This window comes from Limanda limanda, chromosome 12 (genome assembly GCF_963576545.1).
Source record: "Limanda limanda chromosome 12, fLimLim1.1, whole genome shotgun sequence".
NCBI lineage: Eukaryota > Metazoa > Chordata > Actinopteri > Pleuronectiformes > Pleuronectidae > Limanda > Limanda limanda.
In genome coordinates this window covers 9,226,496-9,242,107 of record NC_083647.1, presented here as the reverse complement: position 1 = coordinate 9,242,107, position 15,612 = coordinate 9,226,496, and the positions used below count along the sequence as shown (strand labels likewise).

The 15,612-nt window shown below is 46.9% G+C and overlaps 1 protein-coding gene across 1 annotated transcript in view; it reads right to left on the bottom strand.

Annotated features, from left to right (window-relative positions):
- Positions 1-282: 282 nt before the first annotated feature.
- runx3 (RUNX family transcription factor 3) overlaps positions 283-15,612 on the bottom strand; it is a 30,740-nt gene continuing 15,410 nt past the window's right edge. The window contains exons 4-6 of the mRNA XM_061082713.1: positions 13,833-13,979; positions 7,742-7,816; positions 283-1,934 (exon numbers count right to left, since the gene is read on the bottom strand). Coding sequence (XP_060938696.1) covers positions 1,453-1,934; positions 7,742-7,816; positions 13,833-13,979 — 704 coding nt within the window. The 3' untranslated portion in view covers positions 283-1,452. The remainder of the gene's footprint in view (positions 1,935-7,741; positions 7,817-13,832; positions 13,980-15,612) is intronic.

Here is a 15,612-nt window from a genome sequence, read left to right as displayed (position 1 = left end):
TTAAATGCAAAACCATATGAGATAAATGAATTCAAACATAGTGCAATAGTAATGCAAATGACTCATTTAGCAGAGGAAGGCAATTTGGAAATTTAAAAGATTGCGGCTCTGGATACACCATCTGACTCGCTGAATCTGCGTGGTTCATAAGGAATAAAGGTTTTTAGTGCATCAAAGCTACATTGGAAGACAAAATAATTACATTAAAGATTTTGTTTTTCATAATTTAACAATATATTACACAAATTCCAAATTTATACTTAACAACAAAACGGTATATATACTGTATGCATTTATATTCATATATATGTAAAAAAGGAAAGGTAGCGAGAAATGCTCAAGGATTTGTTGGGGTTTATGCGCACATTTCCTCACAATTTGGCTCAAATAAATATCAAAAGTAAACCGTGTCATCCGGTTGCAAAAACCAGACAGACTTTTCTTTGCAGAGAAAATGGGGATTGGAAAATACATTTTAAAGAAAAATTAAAGAGAAGACACAACAGGACTATAAATATACCTGCAGAAAAAGAAACCCAATAAAGACTCCTCTGCTTTTTTGACTTTTACATTCTTCTAAATATCAGCCAGTGTCCTGTTGAAACGTGATTCGCTGATGACACAGCAGAGGAGAATTTATGTCCTTAAACGTATAAGTCCTGCCACATTAAAATGCTTTTCTCTCAAATATGGAGCAATTGTGTTGACACATCCACCGAATGTTATACTGTAGCACCAATGGCTGTTAATGTTCGTATGGATGATGAATTAGGCGATAAGGCACTGCATAGACGCACTGTACGCTTGTGAGGATGTTTCACAACTGACAGTTTTTTGCAATGTTTAAATGTTGCAGAAACTAGACCTTGAAAGAACCGATCGCTACAGCAGTGCAGCCATGCCGCGGAAGGATGTCAGAGTCACTCCTGGAGGAAAAGTTCAGTGTGACTGCTCATGTCCAGTGTCCATGTAAGTTGGATCAGTCTGACCGGTCGGCTTGATGAGTGTCTGCTGCGGTTTTTCAGTTCATCCGCTGCACTGATGGATTTCATACCTTCCTACCTTCTTTTGTCTTTGGTTTATGTCAGAAAACTCTTCCTGAAACGTTACTATGGCTTTTTCTTACCCTCATGTCTACTTACAGTCTCCGCTGAGCATTATCTCCGTTTTAAAAGGCTTTCAGAGTCTCTTAGGAATACATGTTTCAGCACGGTGCAGGAGTTCACTCAAAATGTACAAAATACATGGAAGTCTTGGGAGAGTTGTAAAACACAAAGTCTTTAAAGCTAGTGCTGGAGAAATAAAAGACAAACATGCAGCTTTTCTGTTATTTTTGCTTGATTTTCTTTCTTTTCTTTCAGTGTTCAGCATTTTTTTCTTTTTTTCTTTTTTTTTTTCCTTTTCCTTCCTCACTCTCTCCCGCACCATCTTGATTGTCTAGCTGTCTGTCAGTCAGTAAGGCCTCCAGACGGACTCATCCAAGCGGCCCGAGGCACTCATGGCCGTGGGGGAGTTGCTGTGGCTGCCGTCGGCCTCCACGCCCTCGCTCTGGTTGTTCAAGCCGGGATTCATCAGGCTGTTGGTCCCTCCGGGGCCACCGGCGCCCGAGCAGGACAGCAGGCGTGTGGGGGAGCGCTCCCCTCCGGTGTTCCCCGGCGCAACCATGGAGAACTGGTAGGATCCAGAGCCTGCGCCGTAATACAGGTAGGAATTGGACTGGAAGTTTTGGGTCTGGTTGTTCGAGTAGGGTGGCGGCAGGTAGGTGTGGTATCTAGAAGAGGCTGACATGCTGAGGCCGCTGATGCCGCTGCTGGAGGTGTTGGCGGAGTAGGGGAAGGCCCCGGGGTAATGCATCCGAGGGTCTGAGAAGCGGGGGTCAGTCAGCGGCGAGAGAGATGGGAAGCTGCTCCTCTGTTGGAAGATATCTGTAGACCCTGTTGGCAGAAAGAAAGAAACAAAAGGTTGGAATAAGTCAACAAATAGAAACTGATATTGTGATTAGGAAACAAGGGATTCAGCAAATTCTCTATTTCTATTCCCTTTAAAAAACAACCCGCATCTCAAGGACAACAAGTCTCCCATATCCCCCCCTCTGAGCTCAGATTTCTTTACGATGTGTCTGTCCCTTGAAACGTCTGCTCAACGTAATGAACTGAGACATTTTTTGCTCAATAAGAGTCATCAAGCACTGACAGCACATCATCCCACAGCCCCATGCACAAGCCTGAAGTTATGAAAAGGCCCCCTCGCCACAGACCTCCTACCACTCCCACAAAATGAGCAATGCACAGTGTTCTGTCTTTCTCTGAGAAATGAAAAGAGGTTTTGTCAGTGGCGAGGGGTTGCTCTGCATAAACACCGATGACTTGTTGTGCAACTCATCGTAAATCATACTCAGGCGACAGAGGCGGACTGTCACGGAGGCAGACAGAGAGACGGAAAAGGAAAATGAAAGGAACGAGGGGAAGGAAAGGAAGTGGGGGTGTGTTTCTATGTGAATATCCTCTTAATGTGTATCACAGTCTTGACCTGTCAGAATTAACTGCTGTGTGTAATCTCACAGGTAACGGAGCGCAGCTGAGCCCAGCTGTTAGGACTTCAGTTTCACCACACACCTTCTAATTTATTCAGCTGACAAAAGGGAAATAGAAATATTGCTCAAGGGTTCGACTTGGCAGTTTGCTTTTCTGAGATTTGGGGCCGCTACTGTCACCAGCTCAGTTCCTTAAGTCAAACACCATATTGCCCCTCTCACTTAACCGAGGAATATTATTGGCTGATCTTACATCCTGAGCTGCGGATATGAATCTGTGCACAGTCCTAGAGTCATCTAGAACTTCTGAACGCTGCATGCTGCCTTAGCAATTGAGTTTGGACCATAGCATAGTGACAGATATGTTTACTATATAAAAAGCTGGTGTTAGTGCAACACTGCAGTATACTTTCTAAACCTGCCTGTACTGTATCAATTCTCTGGAGCTACTTCAGAATTATTAGTCAGTCATTAGTGAGTCCTTCTAAAACAGTTCTACAATATATTGACAATGTTGTTGTTGTTTGTGCTCTGGACGTTGTGTGCAAAACTTTTAATAAACCGTCTATGGTGCAGAGTGAAGTTAGAAAACTTTGTGCTCATCCTACCTGATTTATCTGCATTGAAGATTTTACAGTCTGTTTTTACATAAAATGAAACTGAATATTCTTAGTTACTGTTCACATGTGTGGTTCGTATGATTGAGTTACAAGTGTTATTTCTGTATTACATTTCAGAGATTTGTTAAGCATTCGCCAGAATCTTCAGACCAAAGTTCACAACTTTGAAAAACAAATTCTATAATTAAGCTTTTACTTTGAAGCCAAACAGGTAGTTACTCTCTAAATGTAGTTGCCATGATGGAGTATAGACCTGTGATGCGTCTCTGTTTCTGTCTCAGTCCAATATGGTGAAATAAAAATAATTTAATATCAAAATGATCTGCATCAATTATGACCCGTGGTTTAATCCGGGTGCCAACCGCCGCTGTAGTTTATCCGAGGACATAGGAGAGGACATGTTCAACTCTTCCACAGACTGAAGACACACTGACAGTGTCAGGGTTCTGTAACAATCATCACGTGGTCTACGAAGCACAGTTAATACGTGACTTCCTGTCTCTGTCTGCTGCACCCGGCTGCTTCAGGATTCGATGCTGTTGTGAACGTGTCTGTGCAGCTGTGTTGTGCATGTGTGAAAGGCAAATTTTTTTCTGTAAACTCCGTGGCCAATTTGGGGGATTTTACCTGGATGTCATGTCTGAACATGGCTATAGTAGACCTCTACGGTATTTACCTTCCCTACTTGTATAAATATCAATAAAAAGTTACAGTCATAGAAAATGCACACGAGCATCCACCAAAAATCCACATCCATTCCTTTATCATACTTAGGTAGATTCTTGGCTTACTAGTTAAGCATGTCGAGTCTTTGTGCTCATGGCACTCAGATCATTTGGAAGAAGGTCAGACGGCCACCTGAATACACCCTTCACCTGCTTGTGCCTCACAGTGACAAGGAAGAGTTCCTCATACCTGATGTCAACATACAGATGATCCATCCACACCTGCCACTTGTAGACACACATCTACACACTCAAACACCTACATGCACGCACACCTCGATCCATGCTTATTTGTTTGTCTGCATGTGGCTTTCACGGGTCCAATGTGCCCACATGACTGCAAGTGTAAAATGTGGATTTGGATGGCAGAGAAAAGAGAGCTTGTATTTGCAAAATAGCAAGCGCTTGCACGCCACAGCCCTGAGGGGGGAGAATGCCAAACTTGCGTGCCACAGTCTTGTTGAAATGTCTTTTCCCTATGTCTGGTGAACTGGGTCCATTTTCAGCTACAAAAAAATCTGTTCCTTAGCAATTTCCATGGCCCCTGCTAGACTCTCTCTTTTTTTTTTAACAACGCACTTTTCTGCAGTTGAATTTCCTCTTCTTTTTGGGACGAGGGAGTTTGATGGTGGGGGGGCTGTTTCTTTTTCCAGAGTCTACCAGGCTCCGTATCTGATTTCACGCGAGGAAAATCCAAGCCTTCAGCTGCTGTTGATTCGGGTGAAGTGGAGTCGGCCCACTAATTCCTACCGGACTCCCAAAAAGCCGCTCTCAGTCTATCCCCCCCTCCTCTCTCTGTCTCACTCTCTCTTTTTCTCTCTGTGGCTCTGTGTCTTCATCTCTCTCTGTCCGTGCTAAATTTAGGCTTCAGGGTGAAGCCGGGGAGGGGATGCATGGCGTGGGGACTTGATGATTCTGGCTGCTGCGGCCCACCCTGCTCAGGATCTCCATTTAATTGGAGTTGGTGGAAACGTGTTGGCTAAACTGCGGTGGGGATCGACTCCTGTGTTCTGTCAACGGAAACGGGACTGGACACTTATCACAACACCTTAATGGGCTTGTGCAGCACCAGCCTCTTGGCTGTGGGCCAGAGGAAGCCACCCGAAACTCTCTGCAGTACAGTAGCTCCCTCTGGAGGAGAGGGCTAAACAAACTGTTCGGTAATTGAGAAGCAAAGTTTTGCAGTCTGCTTTTTCTCCCCCTTAAACCGTATTGCATACCTTTCGGCCTTCCCACCCTCCCCCACCCACTGTAAGTACAGGCCTCACTGTTATGGCTGTGGTAACAGCGGTGTATCTTTGGCAAAGAGGGTCTTCCTAGCTGAGCCTAGTAGTAGCTGCCTGTAACCTCTGCGGCCCAAAACCACACATGATCTCCATTAGGCTCATCTGAAACGTGTTGACTAAATTGCAGGGACAGGAGAGGGGATGGACCCCAGAGGGCGAGCTGGCACAGTCTGCCGTCTGTGATGTTCCCGGTCTACGAAGCGGGTAGCTAGGAATGAGGGTTTTTATAGAGAACATAGTGTTCCAAAGCTCTCTCCTTTACTTTCCTCTTTCAGCTCTGAAGCACGGCACCACACACTTAACTCTGCAGCACCAAGGCTCCTTTCCCGCTCCACCTTTTTGCCTAGCTCAAGAAGTCCACTACTCCACAGTCAAGCGTGTAACCCAGATATGACAGGAGGTTTGCCTGATTTGCCTATGGGAGAAACTGATTTTGGTTGTTAACACGAGGGCGAGTTTCAGGCGGCCATGTAAGTGTAAATGTGCAAAGATGTGTGTGTGTGTGTGTCCACGTGTGGTGGCTGGCAATGGGGAGATGCAAATCCAGGCGCTCACCTGTGAAATGTTTACTCAAGCTTGATGCAAACTGTGACGGCCAGCGCCCAGGGAATGGTGTCTCAGGCAAATAAGTGGAGGGAAGGAAAAAGTGTGTAGACACCCCTGCAGGCTGGTCCAGCTCCACGTAAAGACACACTGCAACATGCCGTGAGATTATTTACTATAATCCTCTCCCTCATCCCATCCCTAAAGAGACTCGACTGGGATGTATTATGGATTGTATGTCTGTTTGATTTACTGACTGGATTGGGTGGTTGGAATGGATGGCACGGGATGAGTAAACACTGTTGATAAGAGGCGATGATAACAAGGCAGCATAATACCGGGGCAGAGCTGCTGCTGTTGTGCAGGCCAAAGAACAGGAGATCCAAATGAACACAAATGATCTCCAGGTGTTTATTTAAGTGCCAAGGCTTTGGATGCAAATGATAATCAACTCTGTACTGCGACACCATGGTCACCAGCCCCTTCACCATGTGCCCGGGGAGGATTTTGCATGTCCCCAACTTGTGACATGCAATACAAACAAAGGTAAAGGATGTGTTGGATTTACAAAAACCTGAGATTTTCCTAATGAAGTATACATGATTAATGTGTTAAGTGGGAGGGGATATACTTCCTTCCCTGCAAAACCATAGACTATTGACTGTATACTGTTATTGTTTTTGTGTTGTGTTTTCTTCCATCTCAGGCTTTAAGATCTCAAACATACCCTTTTACTAACCACCACTTTCATTGACATTCACACCATCATAAACGTCTTTCTCTGGTGAGGAAAGGCTGAGAGTAACATGTAAATAATTAATTCCTGATCTCACAATGACAACACGTCACTTTTCCGTTTCCAGCTTCTGAGATTGTATCTTACCTAATGAATAAAAGGCGATAGAACTAGATCAGTGAAGCAAATCTAAGGTTTATTGTGTCTAGATGTCTGTCCTCACCACAGTGTGAGTCTATGAGTCAGCTTGTCTGGTGTGGTGATTTCTGGGTAGTGGACGAATTGAAGACTACGGGTGCTGTTTGATACCAGAGATACAAATGACAGAGGGAGTGTCAGGTGAGGAGGAAGAAGAGGAGGAAGAAGATGAAGGTTGGCAGAGTGGTGACCTGCTAGGAATGTTCTGGGATATAACAGCGCCCTACGGGCAAAACGAGGCGCACTCCAAAACTGTCACGACGAGTGACACACCCTGAGCCATGCCTGCCATTCTAGCTGATCCACTTTGGTATTGTTTGCTTGAAAGGGTGTTAGAGTGTCTACTAATTAAAATTAATTAGTTTGGAAATCTTCAGTTTGTTCTGAGATGTTCTTATAGATGTACCATTTGGAAGGTGTGAACTGTCTTCGGCAGTACAAAGCGCACCACTTATCTCCTCTGTATTTATCTGGGCCGGTTTATCTCATACTTAGCAATTTAGGCCGTTGGGTATCGTGCCCTCACCTCTCCTGCTACTGGTTAATTGGGCCACACAATATGATTATGTCTTGGCAACTAACAACCACTCTCAGAAACCATTTTCACATTAACACACACAAATGCACAGGTATGCAGATACTCAAATTCACATCAGATCTGGGGCAAAGCTCTAAAGCTAGGTTTGGCAATCCTGGAAAAGCTAGCAAGAGCAGGCCACACATTGGAAATATGTAACTGATACATCCCCCCCCCCCACACATACTCTCTCTCATTGACCCTCTCGTCAAAGATGCGCCCCAAAACACATGAACGTGCCCTGCCTGACCACTGTTCACTAATTTCTGGCTAGCGTCTCTGCTTCTCAGGCCGAATGAAATGATTGGTAGTTTTTATTAAAGTCCTGCAAGGGCCACAAACACTGGCTTTTTTTCTTTTTTTCCCCCCAGACAACTTTATTTATCAGGATGTGAAGGGGATTTCCCTCAAATTCAAATTAAATGTGTTTCTTAAACAACTAACCAAGTCTCTCTTAATAGTTTGGCAAAGTTCCAGACAAATAAATTGCACAGAGACGTTAGAAGAAGATTGCATGTCTAACCTGGCCATGGTCTCAGGTCCTCCTCCACCTTGCATGTCTTCAGAGCGGGGGTCTCCATTTGCTCCTGCCACAGGGCTGTTTTAACACACAATATGAACAGCAGGTGAACATGACATCAGTGGAGGTGTCCCGCTACTTTAAATAAGGCAGTCCGGTAAAAGAAACGTATGGGTTGTGTGTGTGTGTGGGCGTGAAGACGTGTCTGCCTGGGCCATAGAAATCTAAAGCACGTTCCAAAAAACACCCTCCACAACAGACTTGTCAAAACTGTCTTGACATCTGGAGGTTGGGAGTCTGTGTCTTCCTGTCACAGGTCGGTCTTTGCTGACTGAGCAGCGAAGACTGGGAAGAGGAGGGGTGGATTTCTCACCAGTGTGAGACCAGGCCTGGAAAACATGCCTGATGGGTGCATGGGAGATATTTTTGGGTCTTTCAGGCGAGACACCACAGAGGCAGCGGATACCTGTGAAGCACAGGACACTTGCTCGCCTGTCCAGTTGAGCTGTCAGGAAGCGCAGGAGGGTCAGGGACCTGCTGGCCCAACGCGTGGGACCCAGCTTCACACTCCACGGCCACACCGCAAGAGGCCTGACGCAAACAGGAGCCTGTTTGCTCTCGGTCTGAGACGGTGCAGTTGTGACAAGACAAGCTGCTCGGAGATCCGCGAACATGGGTTGTACTGAAGTCTAGTCACCGTACCTTTGAACAAGTGGTTTTAAGAATATTCCTCAAATGCGCATTCATGTTCTCATCATAAAGACAGAAACCTACATAGTTTTTCACCACAGTTTTCTTCTCATGGTGCTCTACTTTCAATGACAGCAGCAGACGACCATGTGTTATCACTACGACTCTGCCCACCGCTGTTGAGACACCGCAATATAGTAAACTCCTAACCTCCTGTCGTGGCAATTAGGACCGCGATGGATGCCAGAGGCAGGGGGGGGGGCTGGTGCTGGGCTGCGTAGCCCAACTGGGGCTCGGCACATGTAAGATCTTTGCTTCCCCTGGAGCTCCTTTGCTTCCTTTGCAAATGCCCAAATCAGCACTCAGTCAACGAGAGGTCCTGCACTACGCCTCACAATGGCAAATTCTTACGCATAAATGGCCTTATTCAGAAAGGCTTGCAAGCAGCTGGTACGATTCGCTCAAGAAAATAAACATTTCCTTCAAATATTTTGATTGGCCGGCAGACAACGTCAATACCAGAGGCACAGATTACCTCTGTTAATAAGAGGACCAGCCCCCTGGGTGGAGCCGAGGAGTGGGGAAGGAAGGGGCTGAAACGGGAAGAAGTGGCAACTGCGTCACTAATAAGTAGCTTTGGGGTGCTGCCACTGTCCGTTTGGGGAGGACACAAATAAACACACGCGCTGATTTTTAAAGTGCATGTTCGGATCAAAGGGTCGGCTGAGAAGACGTTTGAGCCAAAATGGCGACCATCCTCGTGACTCCGGATCCAGCGACGCCTCTGAGACATGTAATGCGCCTGCCATAATGAAGCGTGTCATTGAGACACAGTGAATGCCAGTCCTTGTGCTGGCTTCCTGCTTCGCTCAGGCCTTAAGGCGTCGCAACGGGGAGAGAGAATGTGAGCGAGCAAGCAAGAGAGAAAGAAAGACGCCAGCGAGGGAGAGGAGAGAGAAAGGGAGCGTGTTAGAGAGGGGAGGAACACGGCCTTGGCTCAGCTATGTGGGACATTTGATATGTCTTTTGAGCCCTCACTTATAACATGAGCGAAAACAAACACATGGGCTGAAAAATCCTGTGTTCTCTTTGAGAGCTGGTCGTCCTCCTGCCCTTCCCCTCGCCCCAGACTCAATAGAGACTGTTCATGGCACACATGTAGTTTCTGTAATTGCTGAAATGTAAAACTCAGCCCCGACTCTGATGTGAAATTATAACTTACACAAACAGTTGAGTCTGGTAAAAAACAACTTGCTCTCACTTCTCTTTTTTTTTTTTCTTCTTTTTTTTCTACCAAGCAGGCAGCTTCAAAGATTCTGTTGTTTTTTTTCGTCGGAGAACAGAAACATTTTCAGTTTGAATTATTCATCTCAGGGTCACAAAAAGCGAGTAACCACATGTGAAGCTTTCAGGCACCATAACAAATAAACTCCGTGGCGGTCATTGACATATTATGTAAATAGTGGAGTGTAGAAGTAAAACAGAGTGTCTAAAGGACTGGTCCAGATTCCTGCTCGTTTTGGTTGTGTTGGCCTCGGAGGGACAGTTTCCTGCTCGGGGTTTGGCAGAATTCAGCAAGAAACCCAACTAGTGTGACAGCTACACTCGCTGGTCCACACCACAGCTACCTGACGGCGCTAATTTCCTGTCTCACTCTGGCTTCTAATTGGCTGATCATGTCATTCTGGATGTGTAAATTTGTGCGCGCGCCAGTAGCGGAGTGCTGCCTCGAACCTGGGGGGGCCGGCCGGCTTGTTTATGTGGAGTCAACAGTGTGGTCAGTGTGGACGGTGAGGTGGGCGGGGGGGGGGGGGGGCACGGCTGCATCGGGGCTGGTCCTCCCTCAAACGGGACTTTTTCTCCAGTCCAGTCCAAAGGCCACAGGCTGAACGGACTGAACGAGACGGCCACAGCTGCAGCACGTGTTTGACAGTTGTGCAGGAACACGCCAGAGGTACCAGCATTTGTCAAAGTGTCATTACTTTTTTTTGCTCCTTTGCTTAAAAATAGAAATAAACGCTGAGTATATTTAAAACTGAAAAGTGTAATTTATTATTTCTGCAAGATTTCACTGTCATTTTGAATAACATCAACTCATGTGTCACACATTCAGGCAGACACATTTCCAACTACACACACACACTCTCTTGGGCCGTCATCAAAGCGCTGAGCACTTGACTCGATGGCGGAACGTTATGCTTGTATCTGATATTCATCTTCAGAGAGGAACTCACAGGTGTTGGAACAAATAACATGTTAAATGATACCACCTCCAAAGTGCCAGGACTTTTCTTTTCGGATGATTAAATTGCTGCTGTATTTCTTTTTTCCCCTCGCTCTCGCAGTCTCTCTTCCTCTATCCCTCTCTCTCCCTCTCTCTCCCTCTCTCTCTCTCTGGCTGTCTCTCTCACTATTAAAACACATTTAAGTTGAAAGAGCCGCTTTCGTCTCGGCGCTCTGTTAGAGGCTGTGCCAGGGGCTTGTTGAGCTTTGTCTGCATTTAAAATGGCACAAGGTTAAATTGGAATCTGTCGGGGAAAAAAGATTCTCTGTCGGATGTTTGCAGTTTTTTGGAAGACTGGAAAGAAATGTGTATAAATGATCAATTTAATGCTAGATGTTAGGGGACAAACTGCATTCTGTATCTGAGAAAAGGGGATGAAAGGAAGAAGCTGCCACCCACAGACACACAAAGCATACACAGGTACGTCACTTGAGGTTTCAAAAACCAGAATAACAATTTAGTACTTGATTGTCTGAGTGTCAGATTTGCTCGACTGCAGTAGTTGAGCCACGCATTTCCAACCACACGCACACACACACACACACACACACACACACACACACACACACACACACACACTCTCGGTGCCTCCGCCCTCTCTGAGAATCATTCCACACGTCTAGCAGGCTTACCTGTGGCCAACGAAGAACAAAAACAAGCAGCCAGTGCAGCGTCTGCCAGCGTGCAGGAATCCTGTCACTGCATGCACTGTAATGAGCTCTTAATTACCCTGTCTGTCTGGGGCACTAACAGAGAAGCTTGCAACACTATCACGGAACAGTGTACAGTGTGTGTGTGTGTGTGTGTGTGTGTGTGTTTTGTATTTTCAATGTGCCTATGTTGCAATCATCGCTCTGTGTGTGTTTGTGTGTGTGTGTGAAGAATCCAGGGTAACGTTGAGCAGATGTCTGAAGACGTGTCCTGTTGACAACAAAACTGAGACAGTCTTTCACGGCTCAGACAACAAAATGAAGCAAGACGGCTTTAGGAGGAGATGACACCGTATTTTCTTATTTAGTCTTCTTCAAGGGAAGCAAACGCAAAGGTTCCAGCCCTGGATTGATGGAAAACATCTTTTGTAACAGCGTTGACGGGAATCCACTTAATTATAACTTGTTGATGGGCGATCTATCAGCTGGCAATACTCCAACAAACAGGCCCGGGGATTTAAAGTATCTGCAAAATACAACAGTGTCTGGCAGGGCTTCCAGAAGGCGTGTGGGCTGTATATATGTAAACATCTCGCAGCGTCTCTGAATGGGGATTTATGACAAGTTTGTTATTGTTTGAGCTTTGATTGTAATACTGTAGCCCTCTTGTCTGTGTGTGCACGATTCACTACACATACAGGAGCGCTCTGTGTGATCTGCGGGACGACACATGTACATCCCCAGCCTGTCGGAGGGAGAAGGGCCCTCCGCTCTGTTATTTAATTATTTTACCACTCTTGCCCTGCGGTATGCCGTCATGATGCTAATACCACACATTAAGGTGTGCGGTTTTCTGCAGAGCCCTTCCCCTCCTGTCTCGCTCGCTCGCGCACACACACACTTCTCGGAGATGGCCTCCAGTCACCGGCGGCTGTAACGTGAAGCCCAAGGTCTTTACACTCCCTGACAGTTCCGACTGATGTTAATGTGTTGTGTCTGCTCGCCGTGTACGTCCTGTACGTGTGCGCGTTGCCACATCGCCGCCCCCCCTTTGAAGCCTGACGAGCCAATGACGCTCTAATTCCTGCTCTAATCCGGTGTGCGAGGCTAGACGAGAGCGAAGAGCAAAGGGCTGCTCTTCGTCTGCTGTCTGGACCCGAGTCTGTACACCTCTCACCACCCCCCCACCCCGCTTCCCCTCCCTCCTTATGCAAGTCAGAAACCTAAAGCTCCCAGTACAAAAAAAGCTTAGCTGCAGGGGGCTTTTCATTGGCAGACATCGTACGGAGCTAACGCCAAAACTCTAAATCATCAGAAAAATTATCATCACAGTGGCTGTATTGTATTTTTATCAGCGCACAACCGGTTTCGGCCGTGTTTCTAAGATGGCTGACGTGTTTTTATGCTCGGTACGGGCTGTGCGAGGGCAACAAGATCAACACCAACAGTAGAAGTAAGGACAAGGGGGGTGTCGGCGGGGCGGGGGGGGTAAAAGACCCTGTGTTCTCCACAGTCAGCTGTCAGATAGGACCGCACCGGTGACTCAGTGCTGGCCGAGCTGCGCACACAAGGCCAAACACTGGCGGACGGCTGCGGGTCACACTGATAGAGATCCACCCACACATGGCGCAGTGCTGTACACAGCAACACGCTGATACAAAGGTAATGAGATTCATTAGCTGTGAGAACTAGAGAGTGGGCATTTCAGGGAAGCACATTCGCTCTATCTCTGGTGTGTGTGTGTGTGTGTGTGTTTAGTCTGCATGCTTCCTGACATGGCATCCTGTTGCAGAGGCCGTGACATACGATGATGAAGAGCGAACACTCATCCTCCCTCCTGCCGTCACCCACGCAGCTGTCCACAGCACACACACACACACACATGCCCGAAACAACCCCCTCCCCTCCGTCGCATCACCTCAGTCTCAGTCTGAGCCTTGCCCCCCCCGCGTGCCCCCAGTCTGAGAGTGACGTGATTGCCAAGGTAACGGGCGGCTGTTACATTCCTGAGGCTGTAGCGTGCGGCGTGTGGACTCCAGCCTCAGCGCCCGGGGCCAAGCTCGGCTGGCAGCACCCGCCACGCCACCTTGCCACAGACTCAACCCTGCGCGCTGTGGGGCCCGGGACCCACCAACGCACCAGGGCATCCGGGGACAGAGCTTTGACATGAACTTCCCCTCGGACGGCCAGCATGTAGAACAGCTCCCAGATCAGTGGAACAAAACTCCAAAGGCCCCGGTAGTGAGAGGGGGGGGCACTTGGCTTGGTTTCATTCTGTGTGAAAGGCTTCTCCTGTGTTGATGTGCTACAGATATGTTGTGCAGAAAACGTACCCACTGGCCAAATCAAACTAAATCTGTTTATTTTTATTGAAGCAGGTATTTATTTCTAAGTAATGGCGATTAATAGAGAGCCAGAGCTGTGGTGGCTGAAGGGATGTTGGTTGGATGTGGTTGTCTGTGGTCCTCACCTTGTGTGGTGCTGAGGTGGGTTTGGTGCATGGGGCGGGGATTGTTGTTCACCGGGCCTATTCGCATAGTCCGCTGGTAGCGCTCGATCTCTGACAACCTGTCGGAGAACTGCATCTTCTGGGGGTCTTCCATCTTCACTCTGTGCCCTGGAAAAAGCAACAGAAACGGGGCCGAGTGAGGAGAGAAAATGAAGGACTTGCCAATCTACCAACCTACGTGAGAGCGGCACACAACGGCACTTTGTATTTTCCAAAAACAATAAGAGTCCTTTTTCGGAAAACTCCTTCACTCGCCGGGGCAGTTTGTCCTGACAGGAACAACCTCTCACTTGTCTGTCTGAAGTGTAATTGATGTGAAATTGACTCAAACTGTGATGACCATCAATATCCATTGTAATTCACGCACGCTCACACAGGATGGAATTATATAAGGGGAAAGGCCGAGACGCTGTCGCCATGTTTTTAGCTTCCAAATACAAAAATATTATTAGGATGTTAACAGACCTTGAAATACATTGGCTAGACACTAAGTGTTACCCAAGCTGCACCTGCTGCAGTGTCATCAGCAGATAACAACGGCATAAGTGGTGGAAAATAATTGCAGGAGGAATGTTGTTTTCCCTGAAGTCTAACAAATAATGGAACTAGGAATTGTTACCGCAGGCATTTCTGTGACCTGATGAATTTAGGTGATGTTTGCCTTTTCATACATACACACACACACACACACACACACACACACACACACACACACACACACACACACACACACACACACACACACACACACAGGACTTACACAGCACTTAGTCAGAAGGAAACACCCAGACAAGGCTACCAAACCATATAGTCATCAGTTTTAAACATAACAGACAGAAAGAGAGAGACTGAAAGAGCTTTTGTAGATATGTGAGTGTGTGTGAGAGTGTGTGTGCGTGTGTGTGTGTGTGTGCATGTGTGTGTGTGTAGGAGGTGAGAATTAACTGCGAGCAAGAGAAGCCCATCTACTGCACCTCTTTTATCCCGACCCGGGAAAAAAAACCAACACACTTAGCGCCCTTATCACTCTGATGTCCCCTCTGATCATGCCTTCCATGTAAACACTTGCATGTACACTTAAATGTACAAACACACATGTTCCACACGCACACATATGTGCGCGTGTTCCACATGTCAACACACCTTTAAATGTCAAGACGTGAGTCCGGATGAGGTCTTTGCCTCTAATGGGAGGAAGAGATTTTAATGTAACTATCAATGCACCAAAACTGTGTGTGAACCAGCATGTATACATTCTGTGGTTTTCTCCCTGGCATCTCTACAGAGTGGCCCTAATGTGAAGTAATGGCTGGATTTGAATATTTTATCACTATATAAAGGGGGCAAGGCAGACGGACCAATATGGATTTTGCCCGTCCTTTCTCTCCACTGACCCATGGGCAATATATCTTCCCTCAGAGGCTGACCCATGGGTAAAGTTTCCTCTCGTTTACCGCTCTGTCCATTTGGTTGTGCCCACCACCACCTCCCCTCCATCCTCTCTTTACGAACTATATAGAGATATCTAGCTTTGACGGCCCCCCGACACACACACGCACACGCACACGCACACGCACACGCACACACACACACACACACATCCATACAGAGGCACACATTGATGCACAGACACGATGTCTGAACACAGACAAGCGCTGAAATCAAACTCCCTGACGTCCACAGTCAAAGTGCCGCATAGAATATTTAGTTTTGTTCACCCGCTGATCGTTGGTGTCGTGGC